This window comes from Protopterus annectens, chromosome 8.part0 (genome assembly GCF_019279795.1).
Source record: "Protopterus annectens isolate FY-2018-M chromosome 8.part0, PAN1.0, whole genome shotgun sequence".
Lineage (NCBI taxonomy): Eukaryota > Metazoa > Chordata > Ceratodontiformes > Protopteridae > Protopterus > Protopterus annectens.
Window position 1 is genome coordinate 946,719,941 of NC_056741.1, and position 26,427 is coordinate 946,746,367.

The window sequence follows — 26,427 nt, forward strand, 5'->3', positions numbered from 1 at the left end:
TTGCAGCCTTCATATTCAACTCTTTCCAAGTCTGTGCACTTAACATTGCAACCATGTCATCAATGGGAGCTGCACCCAAAAGGATGATGGTAGCAACTGAAAGGCTGAAGGGGTAGAAAAAGGCCAATCTTGCTTTTTCTTCATTTGTGGACTTTTTCTAAATTTGGGATGGGGTGAAGGTGGAGGAATGGAAGAATCAGCCTTGGCCACATAATTCAAACCTGGTTCAGGGGGTTCTCCAGAAGAGAATCAAGATGTTAGTTCTTACATCTCATCTTCTGCCCTACGAGATGGACTTTTATATACCTGTCTTCTCCATAACAACAGAAAATAATCACAAGGCTAACAACTACCTAAAGGATACCTCAGAAAGCTAACCATATCCCAGAACCCAGAGAGGGGCCAACAAGCACTCCATATTCACACACTCACATGGGAAAATGGCACCTATGGTAAAGACAGAAAAACTACACCTCTGGTTGGTTACCCAAGTCAGGAAATTACCACCTCATCCATGCTGATTCTTCCCAGGTTGTTGCAGTTATTCAAACTTGAAAAATACCTTGTGGGAAAACTATGGCTTTTATGAGATTTCAGATGTACAACTCCTTTAAGAAAGACAATCAAAGAGCTAGATGTGCTACAACCTGTAAGAAAGTTGGTAGACAATAGAAATTGCAGATATATAGAACTCAATGAATGACTACGCCAAGCAGGAATCAAACATAAAAAATAAGTAATTCAGTAATTTTGGAAGATGGAAAATGCAAGAAAAGTAATTCAGTAGTTCTGGTATATGGAAAATGTTATAGGTTCATAGGTTCATAGGTTAGTAGGTTCATAGAAACATTATGGAAACATGCCTTGTGAGGTGGACAATGAAACAAATATGTTTCAGTTCTAGATGTAGCCTCATATATTAGATTTCTTCCTCCTTGAAAGTATTTATCAATTAAGAAGAATGTGATTAATTAACAGTAATTAAAATTCACTCCTCCAAAGTGATAGATTCAGAGTTTGGAAAATGGGATGTTAAGGCTTGTCCTATTGCTATGTTAAGATTCACTAGCCATGGTGGGTGTTATCAAGCTCAGAACACCATGGATGATTTGGCCAAGAAAGAGGAGTTAGAATCAGGCTCATTTTCTCTTGCTTTGTTTTCAGAATTGAAAAGGAGGGAATGCATACATTAATGTCTGAATCTATTTAAAAAGGCATGAATAAGAAAGTATATTCCACACTGTGCAGTGGGAAATAGGAGGACAAAAGATTTCAACAGGGAGGGCATCAGAGAGAGAGAGAGTCTACTACACCTGCTAGCTAAAGTGATTTTATCTGGACTTGTCCTTTATACTGTTTCCTTTTAGCATCATTCTGATAAGGTGGATTCTCTTGACAAGAAAGTAAAGTAAAAGCCTGTAAACTATTACTTTTGTCTTCTTTCATGCTGTGGTTTTGGTAGCTTTAACAGGTCTATGTATTATTCTGAGACACTAAACCTGATAATCTAATATGGACTTAAACTGTTCAGCAGGACTTTTATTCAGCTCTAATGGCTTTTGTCTGGCTGTAGCTGTTCAACTGACTCAGTAAAGAGTCTGGAATTTCTTGAACACTGCCAGATGCTGTATGAGACAGTCTGGCTGTTCATTATGAAGGTCTGTCTCATAATTATGGCTGCCCGAATGGTGGAGATGTCTTTCCATAGTTTAATAGCCCCCCCCCCCCCCCGCTACCGTCTGGGTTTTCATCTACCTTCCAGAATAAACAATTTGCTGAGACAGTTTTGTTGCTGACTCCTTCCTTACACTTGTCTTCTGTGGTGCTTTGGATTTAAAAGTGGTAGAATATTTTGTGAGGCACTGTCCTGGATCATACAATCAGTGATTTTACAGTATTCTCCTTTGTCATTGACTGTCTCTGTCTGTTGGTCTGTCTTTGGCCATTTGTAGGTTCAGTTTCAGTCCTCTCAGATGGACAAGAGGTTTTCTCACTTTGCTTATTCTGACAGTAGTCGGTTCAGGTCATCTTTAATAATGCCTGCCTCTGATCTGCTACTTTCTAATGATTGCACTCCTAAACCAGCAGACTGCTTCTTTCATCTTTTAGTTCTTAATTGACATTTTATTATAAGGGTTTTAATCTTCATATTGCTATAGAAAATGCCTATTTAACACTACTGAGGTGGACTGCTGATAACATTAAATCATTTAGTTAAGAAAAAACTAACTGCTTTTTAAAAGTGGGCTGTTCCTATGCATACCTCTCAACCTGTAGACTGAACACTGGAATAAAAAGGCCCTTGAGAAGTAGATGCATCCAGTTAAAAATGTGGACATCTAATTAACATAATATTTGAATACCAAACACTCTCTTCCTGCTGCCAGTAGGAATGTGTGATACTACTCAGAAACACAGATTAAAAAAAATGTTGTAAAAATATAAGCACATTAAAGAGTCAGTGTAAAATCTGTAAACTTCAATAGTTTATTGCAAAATTCTACCATACAAGGTAATTTATTGTTGCTTCTGAAAAAGGGAGATTTAAGAAGTGTGTTCCCTTTCTTTAAATTTTTGTTGCCACAAGTATGTTGGTCATGTGAGGGGGGGGGGGGGTTCTGTGTACTAGATAGTTCTGTACCTGCAAAAGATTGAAACTCCAAATCCACACCCTAACCCGCCACTAAAAGGCACTGACAAAGAGTTTAATCCTCATGTCTTAAATTATGATGGGACATTGAAATCAGCAAGACTATCAAAACAGTATCAAGAATCATGCAATAAAAAATATCACTGCCTCACCCCCCTTCTTTTCTATCTGCTGAATAAACAGGAGAAAGATGAGTTGGTTGGTCCTCTTGTCAGTACAATGGCCGTTCTCCACAGTAACCCACTTCTGGAGTCTCAGTTTAGACAGCATCTGAAATTGCAACCCCAGAAAAATATAGGATGAGTGGTTCCAAATCACAGCCACCACATCCTCACATACAGGACCACACAGGAATGATAGAATATATTTTAAGACTAAACCAAGGCATCACACAACTACTCACCCTTGTGACGAAATATAGCATTGTGTTTCTTTGTTCAATACAGTATCATTATGGGTCACATGATAAGCTGAAATAGGACAGTCCTCAGACTAAGCTAAACTTCATGGCTCAATACAGTATCACTATGGGTCACATGATAAGCTGAAATAGGACAGTCCTCAGACTAAGCTAGACTTTGTGGCTCAATACAGTATTACTATGGGTCACATGATAAGTTGAAATAGGACAGTCCTCAGACTAAGCTATAATTCATGGCCAAAAGTTTCAAGAATTCTGTCCACAGCACCAGCTAGTCAAAATTACATTCTCTCCTGGAAAGAAGTTACTTATTCAATACCCCACCCCAGATAAATGCCATTGACAGCAGGAAATGACAGTCCACCAAAGGTTTTGTGGGTGATACTGACAATCCAGGGCCTCAGGTCAACAAACTAACAGCAGAAGAGGTCTGTGCCATGGAAGATCTACCACCGCAGACTCTCAAAATCCACAGCAACTCCTCTTGACCACAGCATTACAAACAGACTACGGTTGTATTCTTGTCCAAAGGCTACAATACAGTCCAGACAAAGATACCACTCTATATTTACTGTGAAAGGCCTTCTCAAAGGGCAGTGACAACCAGCAAACCAGATCAAAGCCTAAAATTCAGCAAATTGAAAAGAGGCCAAAAAATGGCATCTCTGAAAATCATGGCAACATTCTAGGACTACCACAAAGGAAAGGAAGATATCCCAACAAGTAATCACTCCTATTAATCCCCAGGTAGATCTTCAGGTTGCCAGACATCCCACTGGGTGGAGTGCACAAGAGTTTTGTTCTCTCTCTCTCTTTCTTCAGGTGACCAGTGTAATGGCCAGTACCTGTGAAAGCTCTGAATTCCGAGGGAATGTCAAGACCAAGACTTCAGTCCAACAAAAACAAATCACAGGAACTATACTGAATATCCCCACTTAGACATCTGCATTTAACAGCCCATTATGCAGTATGCTAATGGTTCTGAAAACAATAAAAGAACAGTGATATTAGTAGACACCCTTGGCAGGTGCTTCTTGTCAAAATAAATTGGTCTGACAGCACTATTGCAATCATTATATGAGCTGCGGACTCCATATGTTTTCCTTAGCAAGTCTACAAAATGTTATAGAAATGTCACTGCTTCTAATACTGCAAAACTGTATTTATCTATTTAAATTTCTTTACTGGGATGATCTGACTTGGCAAAGCCCCTTTTCAGCAGTGGCTCGGCGAAAATGCTCTACAGAGTTGTATTCTTATTGGAGAAATTTAGCAAAGGAACCGAGGTACTGGGAGCAAATAACTATGGAGGGAAAGGTAAGACAGTGGGATAAGACCAAGCTGAAATTTGTACTGCAGTTTACAGACTGCTTTCTCTACCTGGAACTGATAAAAAGTATGGGCAAAGAGAAAGGGATAGGGGAGTGCTAAGTGAAATACCAGCTCTGATCAAGTTTTAGTTGAGTCTAGAATAAAAGCTGGTGTTACAAAAAGGGCTAATAGGTCATATAAAATACTACATTAAAATTATAAGACCCAATCAGAAGATATTAGAAAATATTGGAAACAGAGAACAGGAAAGCAATATACAAAGGTACAGCAAGAAGACATCTGCATGGCTTCCACATATGCTACACGGTCCAGAATGTTTAAAATTTAACAGTTATTATAACACTTTTTAACAAAAGTTCAGTATTTGCTTGGGATTCCTTTCCTCTCTCCAAGTACTTCCTTACACATTGCAAAGTTTATACGCTCTCTTCATTTGGCTGCCTTTCCAACAGCTAATGAGCTCATAGCTCTTGGAGTACAAAGTACAAATCCTTCACAGCTGCTCTCAAGAATTTTAAACTCTCTGCAAATTAGTATTTCATTTCTTTTTTCACTTTACTCTAATTTCCTAATTTTTTTTTCAAATATTTTCCACTGCTTTAAGAGATCTCTTTTTTCAACTCTCCTGATTTATGTGGTTTCCCACCATATTGTACCCTTTAAGTTTTTTCTTTAGCTGATCCTACTGCTCCGGTCCAACCCCTCTGTCTTCTGCTTTTGCCGAAATGGTCCCCTGCACCACTGGCTGAATTCATCTCCTTGAATCAAGTATGTCTAAAATCTCCAGACGCTGTATCCCACAGATCTTACTCCCAAATCCATTTCTAGTAACCCTGTTCATGGTAAGACAACAATGGCCCAAGATACCAGCTTTTCAGCTTTTCTGCTTGCATGAATGCTCACCTGATATATAAAATCTATCAAGCCTGGACCAGGCTGCATAACTGTCTGAAAAGTAACTAATTCTCTACTGCCCTCTAACCCCACTCAAGACATCATATGTGTCTAAAACCCACAAAAGACTATAATAACTTATAAAACTATTTTTACATTGCTGATAACATCACCCTGATAAAGACTATCAGCTTACCAGGAATGGGTATGCAGTGTTCTAGCTGCTGACAGTAGAATCTTCTATGTGGCACCTACCTGAGCGTGGGTTCCACTGAAGGAACAGATTGCTTGTTTTTGATTGGCCAGCTTCTGCAGGCATGTTGGCTGGATTTTCACTGTCTGGCTTCTGGATGGGTGGAGCTTGACAAGCTTTAAATACAGATATTTGCTCAGTTCAGCATGCTGCTGCATTTGTGAACCACCACAACAGCCTAGTGTACAACAGGTAAGACAACCTCCCTATAGGGTTGCCACCTTTTCAAATGCCCAAAGTGGGACATTTTTGGTAGGAACGTCGGATTTTGCAGGGCAAAACGTACCCACGGCCAGTACAAAGGACAGAAATTTACTTTTTGCCAGAATAGCAACTTATTCTTGTAGCATTTGAGTTGCTTATCCTGTTTATTATAATATTTTGGTGTTTCAGATACAAAATAACTGTTTTATGCTACTATTAAAGAAAATATAGGAAATATTTTTGTCCTAAGATATCAGGACATTTACCATTTGTTCAGTTTGTTTGCAGGACACAACTGGCCAAAGAGGGACTGTCCCTCGCAAAGTGGGACAGGTGGTAACCCTACCTCCCTATCACTGCTGTAGATCATACATTTCATTGTCTTCTCTGTCTCTGCCTATTTGTGGCACTGTGATTGATCTTACTATTGCCGTATTTCACACAGTGGAAATGAAGGTTTCCTTCCTAACTTACTGACTGTAGTTCATCTGGCTGCATTACTGAAATTATCACTACTGTTCCAATGACCATACTACTATGATGTTTAAGTAACACTGCACAGTTGCACCTTGTTACTCTTGTATTGTTGGCTTACTAATGGCAATATTTAAGGTAATACTGTAATGCTGGTAATACTACTATAGACAGTTTTACACTGTTGCCATCTACTGAAACTAGGCTGACAGCAATCAAGTTATCTTACTGTCTCAGTTTACTGATGCATTATTCTAATCACTGGCTTGTTACACTGCTGTGTGTTACTGACTGCTGTACTGTTATGGCACTAAAAGTTACCGCTATACAGTACTGTACTTGAATGCTGGACTGTACTATTGTATATTCTTTTGCTGCTTGTACTGGCTGCTCTACTTTTACTGCATTGTAATGGTTTGTTTTACAGTTATTGTACTTAGACCTATGAGATTAGACTCGATGCAGCTACTATTCTACTGTGACTGGATTTGGATCTAGTGGGATAGACTAACTATTGATCACTGCAGGTACTAGTTAAGCAGACAGAACATTTGACTGCACTTGCTCACTTATGGTCATTGCTGTCATTGACTGCATTATCGAACATGTTAATTGCTCCACTGTTAGGGAAACCCAAGCTATTCCTCTCAGTACTAAAAATAAACTATTGGATACGCTTATCTGATTTAAAATTTCCACTTGTACTGATTACTATTACTCTGCGGTGGTGGTGCTGCGGTAGCGCTGTCGCCTCACAATAAGTTACTGTCCGGTTCGATTCTCAGCTAGAGCGTCTTCTGCGTGGAGACATGCGTGAATGGGCGTACCTTCGTTGAAGGTTGTGCATCAGGGCTGGCAACTCGGCACGTAAAAATCTATCTGCCAATCATTAGCGAACCGGAGTTCTGCTGTGGTGACCCCTAACCGGGAAAAGCCAAAAGACACATCAACAACTGATTACTATTACTACATATTGCTGAAGCATTTCTTTCTTTATTATTTGGTTATTTGACATTTGTTTACTGGGAAAGTCCGACAGGGCCAAAAAGTGCCCATTTTCAGCAGAGGCTTGGGGAGAAAAGTTCTACGATCACAATCTATCAAAAATAAGTTACAGATATTTTAAATCACAAAGTATCATGTAACACTACAAACACAGGAGTGAAAAAATGCTGTAATGAGAAAAACACAGAACTTTTAGTTATGTACTTACCATAACTTCGGATGTATGGGATCCATCTCGCCTACATTCATGACAGATGGGTTCGGAGCCGATCCATCGGCTCCGACTCGGCAACTTATACACTAGCACGAAGTCTCTCATTGGCTGGGCTACTCCCTATCCCAGGATGCACTACACCTGCTTCCCCAGATCTTGTTTGTTCGCTTTCATACACCCATGTAAACACAGAAAACACTATTAGTCACTATAACCAACTAAAGTTCTTCAAGAAAGAACGCCAAGAAAAAAGTGACTACAGCTCCTCTAAATCCAAATGGAAGGGGAAGGAGGGTGGGTACTTATGAATGTAGGCTGAGATGGATCCCATACATCCGAAGTTATGGTAAGTACATAACTAAAAGATGTAATGGGATCCTATCTCACTACATTCATGACAGATGGGACAGCGTCCCTAGCACCTACATCCCGGGTGGCTCATTGGAACACACTCCTGAGAACTGTGGAACCAAAGGAAGCTCTGCCTCGAGAAACCACATCCAATTTGTAATGAGAAATAAAAGTGTGCGGAGAAGTCCAGGTTGCCGCAGCACAAATATCATCTATTGATAACTTGGAGTGAAAAGCTACGGAAGTAGCCATTGCCCTGGTAGAATGAGCCTTGACTGGAAAGGGAAGGTCTTTATTAGCCTGTGAATAAATAAAAATGATACAATCTTTAATCCATTTAGATATGGAGGCTTTTGTTACTGGTTGACCCAATTTGTTCGCTGCAAAAGAAACAAACAACTGATTTGATTTCCGCGTTTGAGCAGTTCTATTCAAATAAAAACATAGTTGTCTATGTACGTCCAATTGATGCAAAGTATATTCTGCGTTATTGGAGAATTCTGGGAAAAAGACAGGGAGTTCTATAGTTTGTTGCATACAGAAAGAGGAGGCCACCTTTGGTATAAATGCAGGGTTTAATTTCAATGAAACTCTATGCTTGTGAAAAATCAAATAGGGAGGATCAGAACAAAGAGCTTGAAGTTCTGAAACTCGCCTAGCAGATGTTATGGCTACTAAAAAGGCCGTTTTCCAAGACAGAAATTTTAAATCACAAGTAGCAGCTGGTTCGAAAGGACGGGCAGTTAGGGCAGCAAGAACCATATTCAAATCCCAAGGGGGAACAGGCTGAGATAAAGGAGGCCTAAGGAGCCAAGCCCCTTTAAGGAAAGCCTTACAAAGTTTGTGAGACATCAATGAAGGTTCAAAAGAAGCATGAAAATTAGAGATCGCTGCTAATTGAACCTTAATGGTAGAAACTGAAGAGCCCGACTGAAAAAGGGAGGCCAGAAAATTCAGAACCTCCGATACTGGTGCAGTGAGAGGATCTATACCCCATTCTTGAGCCCAGAAGGCAAACCTTTTCCATTTACTGGAATAAAGTTTGATGGTGGAAGGTTTATGAGAAGAAGACAGTATGTGGACCACGTCCGCGAAAGAGCATTGTCTCGGACGAAGGATGGAAGTGGAGTAACCATGCTGCCAACTTCAAGGACCTGAGAGGCGGATGACGCCGTCCTGACTGGTGAGTCAACAGGTCTGGCACCGGATCCAGAAACCATGGACCTTCTATCGCATGCCTCTGTAGAAAGGGAAACCAAACTTGACGAGGCCAGTGCGGGGCAATCAAAATCATCTCGCTCTCCAAGTAAATAGCCTTCTGTATCACCCTCGGTAGGAGGGGGAACGGAGGGAAGGCGAGAAGACCGGGGCCAAATGTGAGTCAGGCGTCCCTGGGAATCTGTCCCTGAGAAGGAAACAGTGTGAAGAACTCTCTGCATTTCGCATTGTGAGGGCTGGCAAACAGGTCGCAGCAAGGAAGACCCCATCTGTCGAAGATTTTCGCAGCTATACTCTGTTTGAGGGACCACTCGTGGGGTAAAAGAATGGTCCTGCTTAATCTGTCCGCAATCACATTGGACTTCCCGGTATGTGCGTTGCCATTAGAAAGCGGTTGGTAGCTACCGCCCAGTGCCAAAGTCTCATGGCTTCTCTGCATAGTGGGTAAGACCTGGTTCCACCTTGCTTGTTTATGTACCACACCACCGACATGTTGGCGGATAGGATAGTAATCGGGCCCTGTGGGAGAGCGTGATGGAGAGCTTGGAGTACCAATAGTACCGCTCTCATCTCCAGGACATTGATATGCAAATGCGTTTCCTGGATCTGCCATGTGCCTTGGACCGACCTGTCCAGGTAATGACCCCCCCACCCTACCTGGGAGGCGTCCGTAGTCACAGTGGCAATGGGACGTTGAGGTATAAAGGGTCGCCCCTGGTCGAGATTTGATTGGAGAAGCCACCAATGAAGATCTCGACGGCAACTTTCCGTGATTATGATTAAGTGGTTCAAGGGAAGTTCCTGATAGGACCATTGAACCGACAGTAGCCATTGTAAAATTTGCATGTGAAGTCTGGCCAAGGGAACTAAAAGTATGGTGACGCCATCGAGCCCAACAGTTGTAGGATCCGATGGGCGGGGCTCTTTGTAGGGGAGACAGGATTTGACTTGATCTTGTAAGACCTGAATTCTTGCTGCGGTAAATAGGCGGCATTCTTTTTGTGTCTAAGTCTGCGCCTATGAAAGTAATACGCTGAGATGGCTGTAGTACAGATTTTTGCAAATTGAACGTGATCCCCAAGAAACGCCCAAGGTGAACGTGGCTCTGAGCTGGAGTAGTAGATGCCGGAGGTGTCAGTAAGGAGCCAGTTGTCTAGATAAGGAAACACCTGGAATCCCAGACTTCTCAGGTGAGCAGTTACCACTGCCAGACATTTGGTGAACACCCTGGGGCTGTGGTGAGACCAAAGGGCAGTGCTCGAATTGAAAATGATTGGCTCCAGCGGAAGCGTAAATGTCTCCTGGACTCTTGAGCTATGGGAATGTGATAGTAAGCGTCCTGGAGATCTATGGAGCACATCCATGCATTTTTTTCCAGCAAAGGAAGAATAGATTGAAGAGTGACCATTCGAATTTGGACTTCTTCTAAACGATTCAATGAACTGAGGTCCAAAATGGGCCTGAAGTCCCCTGTCTTTTTTGGTACCAAAAATAACTTTGAGTAAGTTCCTGATCCGATCTGGTCGATGGGGACAGGCTGGATGGCTCTTTTTTCTAGCAGCTTTGAAACCTCTAATGCTGCCTGATCCCACTGACTGGGTGGTACGTCCGGGATTTCCCTTAAAGAAAGGGGGGGTTTGTTGAAGGGTATGATATATCCTCCGGTAATGCGAAGCACCCACCAATCGCTTGTTATGGATTCCCAAGCTTGTGGGTGCGCCGCAAAGCGACCCCGACTGGCTCTGAGTTGCACAGTCGGGCAACAACTCAGGAACGCTGGTCGTATGAAGAACCGCGAGAGGAACGCGGTCTCCAGAGTTACGGGGCCTCTGCCACCTCTGGGGCGTCTTCCAAAATCCCCCGCCTCTGGAGGGGAATCACTGGGTGGAGTAGAGAAAGACTTTGGGATTTTTAAACCACATTTTCCCTCCTCTCCCAGCCTTGGGATAAGGCCTGGAAGGAGCGGAAAACGGGCCCTAACGGCAGTCAAAGTCTTGCCCTCCTGCTCGCACCGAGTTAGTGTGTCCTTCACCTTGGGTCCAAACAAAGATGACCCATCAAAGGCGTCGAAGGAAGACTTGAAGGCCTCCGTGAGCGAACATTAGCGTAACCAGGCTTGCCTCCTGAGGCAACGCCTGTTCCAGCTCTACTCGCCTGGCCGCATACGAAATGAGCCTCATGGACGAGTTAACGATAGAAAAAGGGTAGTCATCTGTGCGCCAACAGTGGGCCAGCGCCTCAGGTAGATTACCAACAATAGAGTCATTTAGCTCTTTGAGAAGATCCCTTTGGAGCCTCGTGAAATGACATAAATAGTTCAGCACCGTAGGTAAAGGCCGCTGAGGACAGGGTGCGCTTCCGTACCTATCCATACTCCTAGAATCCTTATTAGGAGGATGAATAGACGTCAAGCCTCTGCCACGTCCTGCTGTGTGGCAGAAGCCACCACCAAAGCATCTACAGTCACACCCTTTGTGAGAAATTCCTTCTGGGGGCCTGACAAAAATTTATTGGGCCGCGCAGGCACCGGTTCCACAGAATCGGGCTGTTCCCACACCCTTCGAGAAACTCAAATCAAGGGAGTTCATCGAGGGCGGAGACACCCAGGAGGCGGAAGGCTGGGCCCCAAAGGCCTTGAGGAAGACTGACTCCTCAGCTGAAGGGTTTTGGCTTGCCAGTCACCTCTCTGTCTCAGAATCTCCAAGATATCTGAGAAGGAGATATCATCCGAAGATGATTTGGGGACCCTTCTCGTCATCGAGGTCAGTATCCGATGTAATAGACTCATCTTGGGAGTCTACGTGCTTCCTCTTACACAATTTCTTCCGTGGGGGTTCGTCCAAGCAGTTTCGGACGGACCACCGAAGAAGGGAACCCCGATGGGGTATCCTCAGGCCCTGGGGCCCGCTGCCGGGGCTGCAACACAACAGAGGCACCAGTCTCCAAATCTAGGACGGTGAGGTAGAATCTTGTTGAACCGGCAAAGGCATGGCCAGCAGCTCCTCATGGCCTCAAAGGCGGACCTCCAGAATCCAAGGAGGTCACTGGTCTAGAGGCCACGATGGCACTGGGAATTCAGCAGCCGATGCTCGAGAGGAAGACTAGGCACGAAGCACCTAATCCCAAAGTATTCCCCTCGGGCCCGGCTGAAGAGGTCGCAGTACCAAACCCTGAACCCGGAGGACAGGGTAGGAAGCATAGTCGGAGCCGAAGGCCTGTAAGGGGTCTCTGCTCCGACCGTGTGGCTCCACATTGCTCCACCACCACCGGCTCCAACGGCTCCGAAGAGGTTGGAGGAGGAATCAAATGTGTTGGGGGATCGGCTCAAGCAAACTGTGCTGGAGCGAGACCATTTTAGTAAACACTGGAGATTGGAAAAGCCTCTGTAAAACACTATCCAGGTCCTAATCTGACAGTCTCGAGGATTTAGAGGAGGTAGACACTGAGAAGACTTTCCTCTCGGCTCCGAGGACCGGCTCAAAACGGCTCCAATACTGCCGGGCGCCGACTCCACCACAGCATGGACCACCATCGGCACCGAAGGAGCCTTCTTCGGAGCCGAGGGGAAGAGTCTGAGTTGCACACTTCCACCGGCTCAAGCCATTGGAACCGATGGAGGTGATTCACCTCTCGATACTCTGAATCCTTATCTGCTTGCATGAATGCTCACCTGATATATAAAATCTATCAAGCCTGGACCAGGCTGCATAACTGTCTGAAAAGTAACTAATTCTCTACTGCCCTCTAACCCCACTCAAGACATCATATGTGTCTAAAACCCACAAAAGACTATAATAACTTATAAAACTATTTTTACATTGCTGATAACATCACCCTGATAAAGACTATCAGCTTACCAGGAATGGGTATGCAGTGTTCTAGCTGCTGACAGTAGAATCTTCTATGTGGCACCTACCTGAGCGTGGGTTCCACTGAAGGAACAGATTGCTTGTTTTTGATTGGCCAGCTTCTGCAGGCATGTTGGCTGGATTTTCACTGTCTGGCTTCTGGATGGGTGGAGCTTGACAAGCTTTAAATACAGATATTTGCTCAGTTCAGCATGCTGCTGCATTTGTGAACCACCACAACAGCCTAGTGTACATAGGCTTGCCACCCCTTCGGTTTTTTTCCGGACTATCAGGAAATCAAACTGATTCTCCGGTAGTCCGGAAAACACTGTACAAACTCCGGTATTCTGTTTCAAAAAGGAAACAGACTATCGGAGTTTGTAAATCGGCTGATTTACTATGCTTTCTTACAGAAAAGCATAGCAAATCAGCCAAAAGCAGGCGGCGGGAGCAAAAAAAAGAGGGCGTTCTATGCTTTTCTTACAGAAAAGCATAGCAAATCAGCCAAAAGCAGGCGGAGCGAAAAGAGGCGTTCCGTTGGGTGATGCTGTCGTGCCATCACAAAATAGGGGGTATGTTGGCGGGAAAGGGGGTGGGGCGGGCGGGGTTACTGGTGACGCGAGGGGCGTGGCGTGGCTCCGGTTTTAGCCGTGAACGAAGGTGGCAACCCTAAGTGTACAACAGGTAAGACAACCTCCCTATCACTGCTGTAGATCATACATTTCATTGTCTTCTCTGTCTCTGCCTATTTGTGACACTGTGATTGATCTTACTATTGCCGTATTTCACACAGTGGAAATGAAGGTTTCCTTCCTAACTTACTGACTGTAGTTCATCTGGCTGCATTACTGAAATTATCACTACTGTTCCAATGACCATACTACTATGATGTTTAAGTAACACTGCACAGTTGCACCTTGTTACTCTTGTATTGTTGGCTTACTAATGGCAATATTTAAGGTAATACTGTAATGCTGGTAATACTACTATAGACAGTTTTACACTGTTGCCATCTACTGAAACTAGGCTGACAGCAATCAAGTTATCTTTCTGTCTCAGTTTACTGATGCATTATTCTAATCACTGGCTTGTTACACTGCTGTGTGTTACTGACTGCTGTACTGTTATGGCACTAAAAGTTACCGCTATATAGTACTGTACTTGAATGCTGGACTGTACTATTGTATATTCTTTTGCTGCTTGTACTGGCTGCTCTACTTTTACTGCATTGTAATGGTTTGTTTTACAGTTATTGTACTTAGACCTATGAGATTAGACTCGATGCAGCTACTATTCTACTGTGACTGGATTTGGATCTAGCGGGATAGACTAACTATTGATCACTGCAGGTACTAGTTAAGCAGACAGAACATTTGACTGCACTTGCTCACTTATGGTCATTGCTGTCATTGACTGCATTATCGAACATGTTAATTGCTCCACTGTTAGGGAAACCCAAGCTATTCCTCTCAGTACTAAAAATAAACTATTGGATACGCTTATCTGATTTAAAATTTCCACTTGTACTGATTACTATTACTCTGCGGTGGTGGTGCTGCGGTAGCGCTGTCACCTCACAATAAGTTACTGTCCGGTTCGATTCTCAGCTAGAGCGTCTTCTGCGTGGAGACATGCGTGAATGGGCGTACCTTCGTTGAAGGTTGTGCATCAGGGCTGGCAACTCGGCACGTAAAAATCTATCTGCCAATCATTAGCGAACCGGAGTTCTGCTGTGGTGACCCCTAACCGGGAAAAGCCAAAAGACACATCAACAACTGATTACTATTACTACATATTGCTGAAGCATTTCTTTCTTTATTATTTGGTTATTTGACATTTGTTTACTGGGAAAGTCCGACAGGGCCAAAAAGTGCCCATTTTCAGCAGAGGCTTGGGGAGAAAAGTTCTACGATCACAATCTATCAAAAATCAGTTACAGATATTTTAAATCACAAAGTATCATGTAACACTACAAACACAGGAGTGAAAAAATGCTGTAATGAGAAAAACACAGAACATATGTTTAATACTAGAGTGCAATGAAAAAACACAATGACATGAGTTGGAGAAAATATGTGAGGAAATCTACCTATTTTATCTGTGTTAGCGAATTCTTGCTTTTGTGAATACTATCAATACTACTTACAGTGTCCAGAGTCTGTCAGTTGTAGTAATCAGAGTCTATAGCAGTCACATACATTCCTGTGTCCTTACCAAGGCAGGAGCTCTCCAGGCCTCGCCACCCTCTGCCCGGCATTCCCTCACAGACTTCTGTCATAGGGGTGCTGTCTCACCCCCCTCGTCCTCTAAGAATCCTATATCACCACAATTACACTATTGAAAATATTACTTTATGATATACCTAGGGATTTGGTTGAATCCCCTTCCTAAATGTTCGACTCTACCTGGACTACACATAGGAAAAAAAAACCTCTCCTATTTTGGGCTAATAGGATCCCTCCTTTTCTATCCAGACCCTGTAGAAATCCCACAGGTACATGTATCTTACCGGTTCATCTAGAATATTGCTCTCTTTCTAATTGCTGTGGCTTCTAAAAGATATCTATCCAACATTCAGTCTCTCAAATGCCATTTTCAGATTTGTCACTCACTCCCCAGAAAATAAACACTGCTGCAAAACCATTGAAAAAGATAACTGGCTACCTGTGAAACAACATGCTGACTTTCTACTTGCCCCTCACCTATTCACACCATTAAGGAATGACACTTCCCCCCACCACTAACCTCCAAACTACTCAGAGTGCACCAACATACAATCATAGAAATACTAACAACTCATGTACCCTCCTCCAAACTTCCCAAAACTAGGCTTTACTGTACAGGCCACACTTTCACAGTTCTTGGTCCCAAACTATGGCAATCTCTCCCTTCTTTTGTTAAAGATCATTTGTCACATCACAGTGTCCTATCAGAGAAAAGCACATTTTAAGACTCTAAGAAAATGCAACTGCTATCTCACTGGTCATTTAATTTAACCTTTTCATCCTCTTCTTCAGTCTGCATACCTTGTTCTTATTCTATTTTTGATTGTGATTTTTTTTCAGCACGCCAACTCTGATTTCCATTCTATACATAACACGTCTATATTGTGTTTTTCAGTTATTCTGTATATAATGTTATTTATCTGTTGCCTTTATACCCTCAAGTCAACTATGATATACACTTTGTATATAATATATGCATATACTGCATTTTGTCATTCATACAAAATAACATGAAGATTACTTAACATACCCTCATACAATTTTCACTTCAAATATCAGACTCTGACTTCTAGCAGTGTGCAGATGCCCTTTTTAATCATATTAACAGTACTGTCAAACCCTGCTTCTCAATCAGTAAGAAGCGGGACTTGATCAGAAATGCCTTATACATTCTGACAGGTTCAGGCATATCACATGACCTGCACAGCCTGCAAAAGTATGTTTTGGTAGTGGAATGTCATTTGTCATAGCAAATCCCATTTACAGTATGTCAAGCTAACCTTTACTTTTTAAATGTGTAATTACAAAGCAGTGTAAAGCAAAAATTAAAATTTGATAAAAGACTCTTTAGGTCACCTTCCATAGTTATTATTCAATGGAAGTTTTATAGAACTTTTTTTACACTATGTACCTCTACATAATACATTTCTTTGCAGTGGCCTCTTAAACATAGGATATATTAAAGCAGCCCTTGTTCCATTAACACCTTCTCCAGTTCTGGTGCATTTTTTTAGACTCGGACACTTTCCATAAACTCTCTTCTTGTCCACAACTCTTAACCATTACTGCCTAGTGATACCTACAGGTGTTTGTCTAGTTACTCCCTACTGACGTCTTTAGGCATTTAATATTGCTAAAGAGATTAAATGTTATTCATAAACTATGTATTTTTCTATTGACATAACTTCCATATTTTTCTCAATATCTCAAAAACCAAGCAACCGAGCAAAAATTCAAATGTATTGCTTCACATGAAAACTTACAGATGGACAAACAAAATGCTACTGACAGTGTGTGTGTGTGTGTGTGTGTGTGTGTGTGTGTGTGTGTGTGTGTGTGTGTGTGTGTGTGAGAGAGACAATGTAAGTTGTTTACAAATTTAATATTCACTGTGTTTACTATAACTTAAAAAATCCAGTTTAAGACCTAGAATTTAATGATCACTGTCACTGTAAGGATTTATTTGTGTAGAACAGTCTGTCAGCCATTTGCATTTCTTTATGAACCCTTATGGTTCCAGAGATATGAACGAGTGTTTGAAATGTGAGGAAAGAACTTGATTTTGTCTTAAAGCTTAGGATGCAAACAGTGGAAGTTAAGAGCAAACACCTCCAAGAGCTCCACAGGACTGAATGAGTGCATTTCCTGGGTCAAAGAAGGTTCTTAAACCCTCAGCACACTAATTTCAACATTGCTGGATACAGAAGTGCAAATCTAAATCTCTTATGTCTGCGGTTTCTTATGACAAGTAGAAATAAAGCATTCTTCTTCTTATTGAGCGCTGAATAATCACTGTCTATGTACGTATATTTGTTAATCATTGACTCTGTACTACTGCCTAGATCTCCATAGCTCAGATAACTTTCCTTCAGCACATATGCTTCTAATTTTATTAATACTGGTCTGGATCTTCTCACTGCCATTGAGATCACCGGCACAAGAAACATGTCTCCATTCTATTCTTATTTTACTTTTAGTCAATGTAAATAACAGTACCGGGTGTAGCTGGATAAATCTTCTGTAATTTTTCATGGAATATTAATGGAATCTCCATTCTTTCTGGCACTCCCAATTTCATTTCTTTTTTCTCCTAGCTCTGTATCCTCCAAATCAGTCTGTGTCTCAACCATTCTGATAAGCTTTATTTCTAAGCTTCAACCTTTTCTTTCAGTCAAATGTTTTCCTTCAATAGACCCAATATGGCATCTGAAGGTTCTGTTAAAGTCATCTCAAATTTAGTGTCTTGGGAGTGAAATTTCAGAATGAAGTCATTCAATTACTATTTACTTTTTTCTGTATTTCCTCCAGAAGGCTTTCAAAAATTTCTGATGAATTCATCCCTCCTCAAATTTGGTGTAGATCAGCAGTCATTTCTAGTACTGCGTTCTCTGCCATAGCCATTTGCTCTCTCTGGAGCTCAACTGTCTGAGAAAACACTAGGTTATGTCATCTCTTTTAACCAACCTTTCCCATTCACATCCTCCCCTAACCACACCTTCCTCTGCTGTGTACATATCTGTCCCAGACTCTTATTATGAGACATCTTCAGCTTTTCTATACCTTGTCTCTTATGCTCCAAAGTACACACACACACACACACACACACACACACACGTTTTAATTCATGTACATCAATGTATAATTGCATCCAAAGTAACCCATTTAAATTGTATACTTAAAATGTTCACCATTGTACTTCTCTATCTGTGTTGACCAGCTTCCTAATGAAATGTCGGCATTCAAAATGCCATGTACTGAAAAGCCAGAAAAAAAAGATTGAAATCCCAGAGAAGAGCAAATCTTGAAAATTGCTCATCTCCTTAAAACTCCTCAGCACCCCGCACCCCATGGACTTATATTAGCAACTCCAAGACCACCATACATCATAGAAAGGGGAATGTTCTGAAAAATGGCATCTCAGACTTAGTGTATGCAAGTCTGTTCTTTAGTATATAGGTTCATAGGTAGGTACTAGGCTATTGGCCCTAGGGTCTATATAAGCCTAGCCTAAAGGTACCCTGACATTCGCCACCCAAGAAAATTATTTTCCTGTGCCACTGTCGAGCAGAGCCACAGAAGTGATCCCCGGGGTGAATTTCCTATCTCCCATCCAATCATCAAGATTTTTCTTGAAGAGTGCTGGTGAGGAGCTTTGTCTGTCTGATATAGATAGGTAGTTTGTTACAGAGTATGGGAAGTCTCTGGGACAGGAATCTATCCCTCCAGCATGTTCTGTTTATTGTGGTGACAAGGTTTAGGTCTCTAGAGCGTGTAGCTTGGAGGGATTGGGATTGCTTTAAGTGGAGCATGTCCAAAAGCTTTGGGTTTGACAGAGCTATGTGTGTTAGGCAGAGATCGACTCTGAGCAGGTGATATGTGGCAGAGTAAAGCTGCAGTTTTTTGAGATGGTCTGCGTAGTGCATCTGTTTGAGGCTGCTAATCCTCTTTGTGAGGTATTTCTGCGGCCTTTCCAGTTGTTGTAGATGTCTTGTGAGGTACATACAAAAAGGGGCATTGTACTTTATAATGGGTCTAATGAGTGATGAGTAGAGGGGAACAATGACCTCTTTTTTCCTGGATGAGAAACCTTTTGTGATTTCCTAACTACTGTGGCGATGTGATTATCAAAGGAGAGACTGCTGCCCACCTGTGTCCCAAGGTCTCTTATCACACTTTCGGTGTTAAGTAGACTGCCGCCTATGTGGTAGTTCATGGGTACAGAGTTTTTACCAAAAGGGATGACAATGCACTTTTTGGCACTGAGCTTGAGGCCATGGCTTTGACACCAGGCATCTGTCTCAGCGAGGCCCTTTTGTAGGATGTCGACATCTTTTGGAGTTTTGATTTTAGCTCCTAGTTTGCAGTCATCTGCGAACTTTGTTAGCCAAAGACCTTCTGTGTTAGCCTGTACTTCAGAGAAGTAGATACCAAACAGGAGAGGACCCAGGACTGAACCTTGTGGTACTCCACTTGTCACTGGTCTGAAGTTGGATTTGGAGTCTGCTGCTTTCACAGTGTGGGTTCTGTCAGTGAGCCAATTGGCAACCCATCTTGTGACATCGGGATTTATACCTAGTCTAGTGAGTTTATCTATAATTCCAGAATGGGGGATGGTGTCGAAAGCCTTGGCAAGATCTATTTAGGCTGTGTGAACCACCTTACCCTCATCTACGGCTTTGGTGACTATCAGGTTTAGGAGACATGATCTGCCTTTTACAAACCCGAACTGGTGGGGTCCTGAGTTTGGAGATTACCAATGTCATTGTTTATAAGTTCCATGATGATACATTCCATGGCCTTGCAGACCAGGCTCGTCAGGCTAATGGGGTTGTAGTTTCCGGGGTCATGGTGGCTCCCCCTTTGTGGAGTGGGATAACCGTCGCTGTGTGCCACTCAGTGGGCACATAGCCTGAGGTGAGGCTATGATTGAAATTGTACTTAGGTGGGGTGCCAGTTCATTCTATAGTTCATGTTGACAACAGCCTGGGATGTTGGCAGGTCCCATGGACGCGTATGTTCTTTTGGCCATTCAGTCTTTGCCTTTTGTGACTCACTGTAGCGGGTCCCAACATTTCAAATAGCTAAAATGTTGACCATTATACTTTATGTACACTAAACTTTTTTTATACAGTTCATGGAGATTTTCTCCATTTTGTTTTATTGTACTGTATTTCATGGAGCTTTTCTCCCCAAGCCTCTGCTGAAAAAGGTTGCTTCCCAGTCAGATTATCCCTGTCAACAAATGCAAATAACATAAAACATATAAATATGCTTGCATTTTTTCACTCCTCTTCCCGTCTCTACTTCCAGATTACGGCATCCACTCCATTTATTTTGTTGGACTATACATACGTTTTTTTCTGCAAAAATGGAATTTAAAACTCCAACTTGACATGGGAGGGAGCACAGAAGGAACATGCAAACAAGTTACAGAGTCATATCAGAAGTCTCCGATGTGTTGTATCTTATTTCTTTCTTCAAGAATGTGAACTACAGAGAGAGGAAACAACATCATCACAAAGCAGGGTTCATACTTCATCTAAATAAGGCCATCAATCATAGTCCAAGAGGCCTGAACTGGTACTTCCCTCCTTGAAGAGATTGTCCAGAACATTGCAGATCAGTCAGTCCTTGGAGAAAGACTACCTCAGCTAAGCCATTCTGTGCAGGCACAAACCCAAGGTTGACGTTCTAGTCAAAGCACTGAAACAATCCACATTACAGATAGCCCAGTGAAGGAGGGCACTTTATTTTAATTTTTATTTTAGATTTGATTACCAGAGTGGTACACTGATCACAAGTGACCATTTGCAGGTACTTCCCAGGGTGAAATAATTTACAAAGAAGAAAACAAACAAGAAAAGAGAGGCAGTATGTTGTACATATCAAAAGCAGAACAGAAAGTAACAATATATAACAAAACTGTATAGCAGCAATTAACAAATATTCATATAATTATAAGAGAAATTCAAATTTTACAATTTCACATGATTATAGTTCAGGTTTACATCATAATGGAAATGCTGTGGAGTAATGAGAGTCAGGGCGGGGGATGGTGGATTAGTTAGGAGGTGTTATAGTTGAAGAGAATAATGCTACAGGCTAAGAGGCCTTTATGTAATGTGGCCTGAAGTGTGGTAAGTTTGATTTGGTGTGCAGGATTTTTTTTAAGTTCAGCTCTGAAGGTGGAGAAGGTGGATTGTGGGGGAGGGACTCCTATATTTTAGGAGCAAAGATGGAGAAAGAGCCTGGTTTGTGGGGGTTGCAGGTGGTGAGGAGGAATGTTGCTAGGGAGAAGCATCTAAGATTGCAGCCTGTGTGAAATGTGACAACCCTCCACTGGACCAGTAATCAAGGAGCCTCAATCCTCACCACTGGCAACAGTGGAGGCGTTCATTGACAGGATGACAGGTATACACACACACACACACACACACACACACACACACACACACACACACACACACACACACACAGTATTTTCAGATGCAGCTCTCTGCATCAAGTGCAATTTCCCTTAAGAGCACACAGACAGCACAGTCAGTCTGGGGCTGGTTTCTCCATCTTCCTCCAGATCCCCAATAAGACTCCCCACTGGCACAGATATAGAGTTGAGATCTCAGCTGAGTGACCAAGCCAAGACCTCCAGCACCCAATCTGTCCAACCAGTGCTTCGTGTCCCTGCCAAAGTAGGTAACACACACTCATTGAGGTTTGATTTACACACACACACACACACACACACACACACACACACACACACACACACACACACACACACACACCTGGGAAAGGCTGGCACAGGTTTACTAGCTGTGCCTCCTTCTGCCCAGACTATAAGGTAGTTACCACTGCTGCCAGTCAACTCCTTATCACCTACTTTAAAGCCCTTAACAAAGGGGTGTAATATTAATACAAGCGGTAGTTTGACCAAGAGCAAGGCTATTAGGAGTGACCCACACAGTGTCAGCAAATAAATATGCAAGTACTCTCAAAACTTAAATATCTCTACACAGATCAGCCACAATGAAAGGTTTAAATATATTTAATAATAAATAATAAAATAACAAGATAATACTAAATATATATTCACAGGGACATCAGGTTCAAAACCACAGAAACTATTTAAAATAACACTGCAGTACAGGTTTACACAAATAAAGAAAAATAAAATCTAAAGTAAGCTTTGTTATATTCCTGACTGTATCTAAGAGAGTTATACTGTTCCCCAGAAACCTATTTCATTAGAGCAAGGCAGATGTGGTGAATGGTTCTTACTGATGTTGTCAGGTCCAAGAAGGAATGCAAAAATGCTCTGTCTCACTAACAGACTTATCAAATGCTGGGCTAGCTTGCAGAATGACATCATTTCTGATCATCTGACTTCTAGTTCCCAGGCCAAACCCCCCACTGCTAGAAGCTGGCAGCATTTAGCATCTAGCTGTAAAAATACACAGTCAAGAGCTTTTGTTCAGATCTTTGGCAGATGCTGGAAGTCATAAAATAATTGCATTCCTTCATGCTTCAAAAATAGCAATTAGTTCACTCCAAGGGCAATATAGAAACCTCCCTAGTAAGATTTTGTGTCTCTCTAGCTGCATTGAAAACTTGAGAGATAGCCTCTTTATTGAATAACCTATAAAGTAATTTAATTTCAGATATTTTTCTAAAGTTTGCTGAACTGAGGTTAACCCTCCAGTTTCCTCTGTTAAGCATATACATGTAAACAGTTACAATAGTGCAGGTACATTTCTGTTCTCTTCCAGTAGGGCACACTGTAGTTACATTTCAAACACAGCACTCTGCAAATACCTTTTCAACAAACGTCTGTACAAGCAGTTTGATATACACATGACATACAGTTCTAATACATTTGTAACAGAAGCATCTTGTATAAATCATTTCAATATTCACCAATGACATATAATTACTTACAAAATTCCAGTTAACTATGCTGGCAATATCTCCTTTCATCATATGTAGTATAAAAAGTTTGGCAGTTAGTGGTGGGAATGAGTTAGGATGGAGAAGTCTGAAGATGAGAGAGCCTTTCAGCAGGTCTACCTTGTGCTGCACTGGGAGACATCAGTGATGCTCATTAGAGGGTGAGTTAGTGATAAAGCAACGGTTTTTGATGGTCTGTAGTATGAAGGCATTTTAACTCATAAAGGCAGATTTTTAAGGAGAAAATCCAGAGGTCCAACAGTTCCTTATCCTTGAGGACACAAGGAAGAGGAGAAAGGGATGAATCTACGAACAGGCCAGACTTCATGAGCAGTGAGGAATCCCCAAAATGAAATCTATACACAAGGGATCAACAACCCTAGTAGGACTTAAGTTACAAGCAGCAGAGATCCCTGCATGCCAAAGGCAAAGAGACTGTGTGTAAAGGGGAGAGGCTGGCAATGGGTTTGCTGCTTGCAAAACAAAGTCCCTAAAGGATAATATTCTTCCTCTATAACACCATCTCTCAAAGAACCTGTTATCTTGCTCTTGGCCAGAAGACCTTGGTGTGAGCTCACCTGAACATTCTTTGTTATCTCCGACTGACCATCCATATTAGGCCTGTCTGTGGAAGCCTGGAAGCCCTAGGCCTTGGTTTCAAAAAATTCTGATCCGCTAATTGGTAAGTCAAGGAAATAGCTCCATGAGATCAAGCTTGATAGATCCACTCCTGTGCTGAATGACTTCGGAAAGGGAGTGTGCAATCATTCCAAAAGGCACCTTTCAGGGTGGCCACCAAGTAAATGCATTGCTAGTGACTGTACTGCAGCAGACTAGAGCAAGCACACATCCTTGCTAACCAAGAAAATCTCTACCCCCCCACTGAGGGCTGAAGAGCATGCAACATGCACAATTAGTTTAGGAGAAAACACTTGAAACAGTCCCCCAAACTAAATCCTATTGAGGTAACTGTGGCTTTCCTCTTAGCCTATTAGAAGCATATTCTCACTAACCCTGCATGGAGCTTCATCCTACCACAAAATGCACAACTCACAGAAGCTACCAAATATTACAAAGAGCTCAGAACATGCAAATGTACAACATTCTATTAATAGCAGAAAGACTGAGATCTGAGCTGCAATAAGAGCAGCAAAAAAACAAAAAAAAAAACAAAAATGGGGCAAGGAAAGTGATATGTATTTTATGTACTTGTGTCATCAGAGGTGTGTAGCCATTCCCGAGTGTGTGAACTTTTGGAAAAAAAAGATGATGAATTCTGACTGGTGGTATAAGATGAAGCCAACTAACATAATGCTACATTAAGGCAGGGTCACTGAAATTAGACTTGAAATTAAAACTGAAATCCACACAAACATATCTATGACTCCTAAGAATACCATCCAGGGGAAAAAGGAAACTGTAAACACGTAACACTGATCGAAGGAAGTGAACATAACAGTGGAAACTTTAAAGCTCATACAAATATGTACAATTACTAGTAACAAGAAAAGAAATACCCTGACAGCAGAACCAGAAATAAACAGACTTTTAAATTAAATAATATGGAGAAATCAGAATGCCCCATTCACCTTCCAAATAATAGAGAAATAAAATCAGACTAGGAGCCCTGATACAAGAGAAAGATGGCATTTTGTATTATTTTAGAGACAAGTTCAAGAACAATGCGTAAGGTAGGCAACTGTCAGCAGAGCAGCAAAGAGTCCTTGTCTAACTTGTTACAGGTGAATCCGAAAAAGTGTAATAAGGTACACACAGATTTTTTTCTAGCCAAAATACTGTACTAAGTTTATGGGACAGTAGTCATAAGACATCCCAAAATGTTCACCTAAAAACATTATGAAACAGTGAACTTCTGCAGAAATACCAAATCTTAAAAATGTATTACGACTATAAATAAAGATATATCACTATTATTTTTGCCAATCTTAAATGCAGTGACAAAAAACATAGTACCAAAATCCTCACCTTACTTTTTCCTCCCAAGGTTCTTTTAGAGCCACAGCTGATGGATCTTCAGGGTCTCTTCTAAATGTTGTAGGGGTATGAGCCAGCTGTTCAGAAAGACGCCGCCTACACAAGGAAAATTTTAAGTTAAACTGGAATTTAAATAGAGTAAAGGAAAAACGCCACACATTACTGTTATGCAGCACATTCCTACAATCAGATAAGATATTTGGAAAAATGTAGGATATTTACAGACATATGGACTCAGACCTCAGAAAGAGTGGGTGTGACAGGGGAATGGGAAATGTCTTGTGGGCCAAATCAGTAGCAGCAGCAGCATTACAGCAGTTACAGTAGTAGTTTGTCCAATAACATGGTAGGTTGACTGACAAAACAATGACAAATGAACTACAACTGAGGGAAAAGAATGTGAAATGCTTTAGAATTTCTGTTTATTTTTAAATGGGTAGGTGGGTTGGTATAATAGACCCTTTTTAACCTTGACCATGACACTGGGCAGGCAATTTGATTTAACATATTTAAAATAAATATTCAAGAAAGAATTTACAGACCTGCTTATGGGCATGTGTATCAAATCCCTCACTCTTTTCATGTATCATCTAAATACTATATATATAATTACTGGCACAACTCTAAAATGTTCTAGCAAATCCAAATATTTTGTTAATTATCCTTGAGTTGAATGGCCAATAAAAAATTACAACAGTAAGTGTCCGACTACACTGTAAAAGGAATGATATAACAATAAACAAATAAATGGATACCTGATGTCCCCAGCAGCAATGAAAACTGGTTCCTTGTTCTCTTGGCTTGTAATGCTATCCACTGAAAACTGGGAAATGTTATCACAGCTGTTAGTGTGACCCTCTGGCAGCTAGAATAAAAAAAATGACAGTTAAGCACACATCTCTCCCACCCCACATATCATAGACATATATATACAAAAACATGTATGTCTACACATGTGCCACTAAATAGTATGCTTTGCAAGCCCAGTAACAGAATAATGTAGTTTGCTAAATAAAGTCAAGGCAGACAAAAATGTTACTTCCTTACACAGCTCAGGGTTCTTCTTCTGAAGATTTTCCAAAGCAACATATAGATCAACATAGCTGCTCAGGAAAAAACAAAAGTTTTATGCTTAACTCCTGAGAGACTTGCTTGGCTACAAACATCTGCATGACAAGCTGAAGCTAAGTGAAACTTGCAGTAGTAAATTTTAGTGTTCTGTTAAGTACAAACTTGCAGTTTTAAAAGTACTGTATTTTCATTTTTTCTGTTTCCTAATTGTGTGTTTCTGAACAGTGTGCTGTGCGTCTGTCTGCAGTTATTTTGCTATAAGAGCGGGTGGTGTTATCACTACTTTGTTATCTGATATTTAATAGCCTAGAGGGATTCCTCTGTACTT

At 41.6% G+C, this 26,427-nt stretch overlaps 1 protein-coding gene across 6 annotated transcripts in view; it reads right to left on the reverse strand.

The window, feature by feature from the left end:
* LOC122809174 (phosphatidylinositol 4-kinase beta-like) overlaps positions 1-26,427 on the reverse strand; it is an 845,265-nt gene that overhangs the window by 142,096 nt on the left and 676,742 nt on the right. For all 6 annotated transcript variants that reach the window (XM_044080472.1, XM_044080469.1, XM_044080470.1 and 3 more), the window contains 2 exons: positions 25,784-25,893; positions 25,020-25,124 (listed from right to left, as the gene is read on the reverse strand). In XM_044080472.1, coding sequence (XP_043936407.1) covers positions 25,020-25,124; positions 25,784-25,893 — 215 coding nt within the window. The remainder of the gene's footprint in view (positions 1-25,019; positions 25,125-25,783; positions 25,894-26,427) is intronic.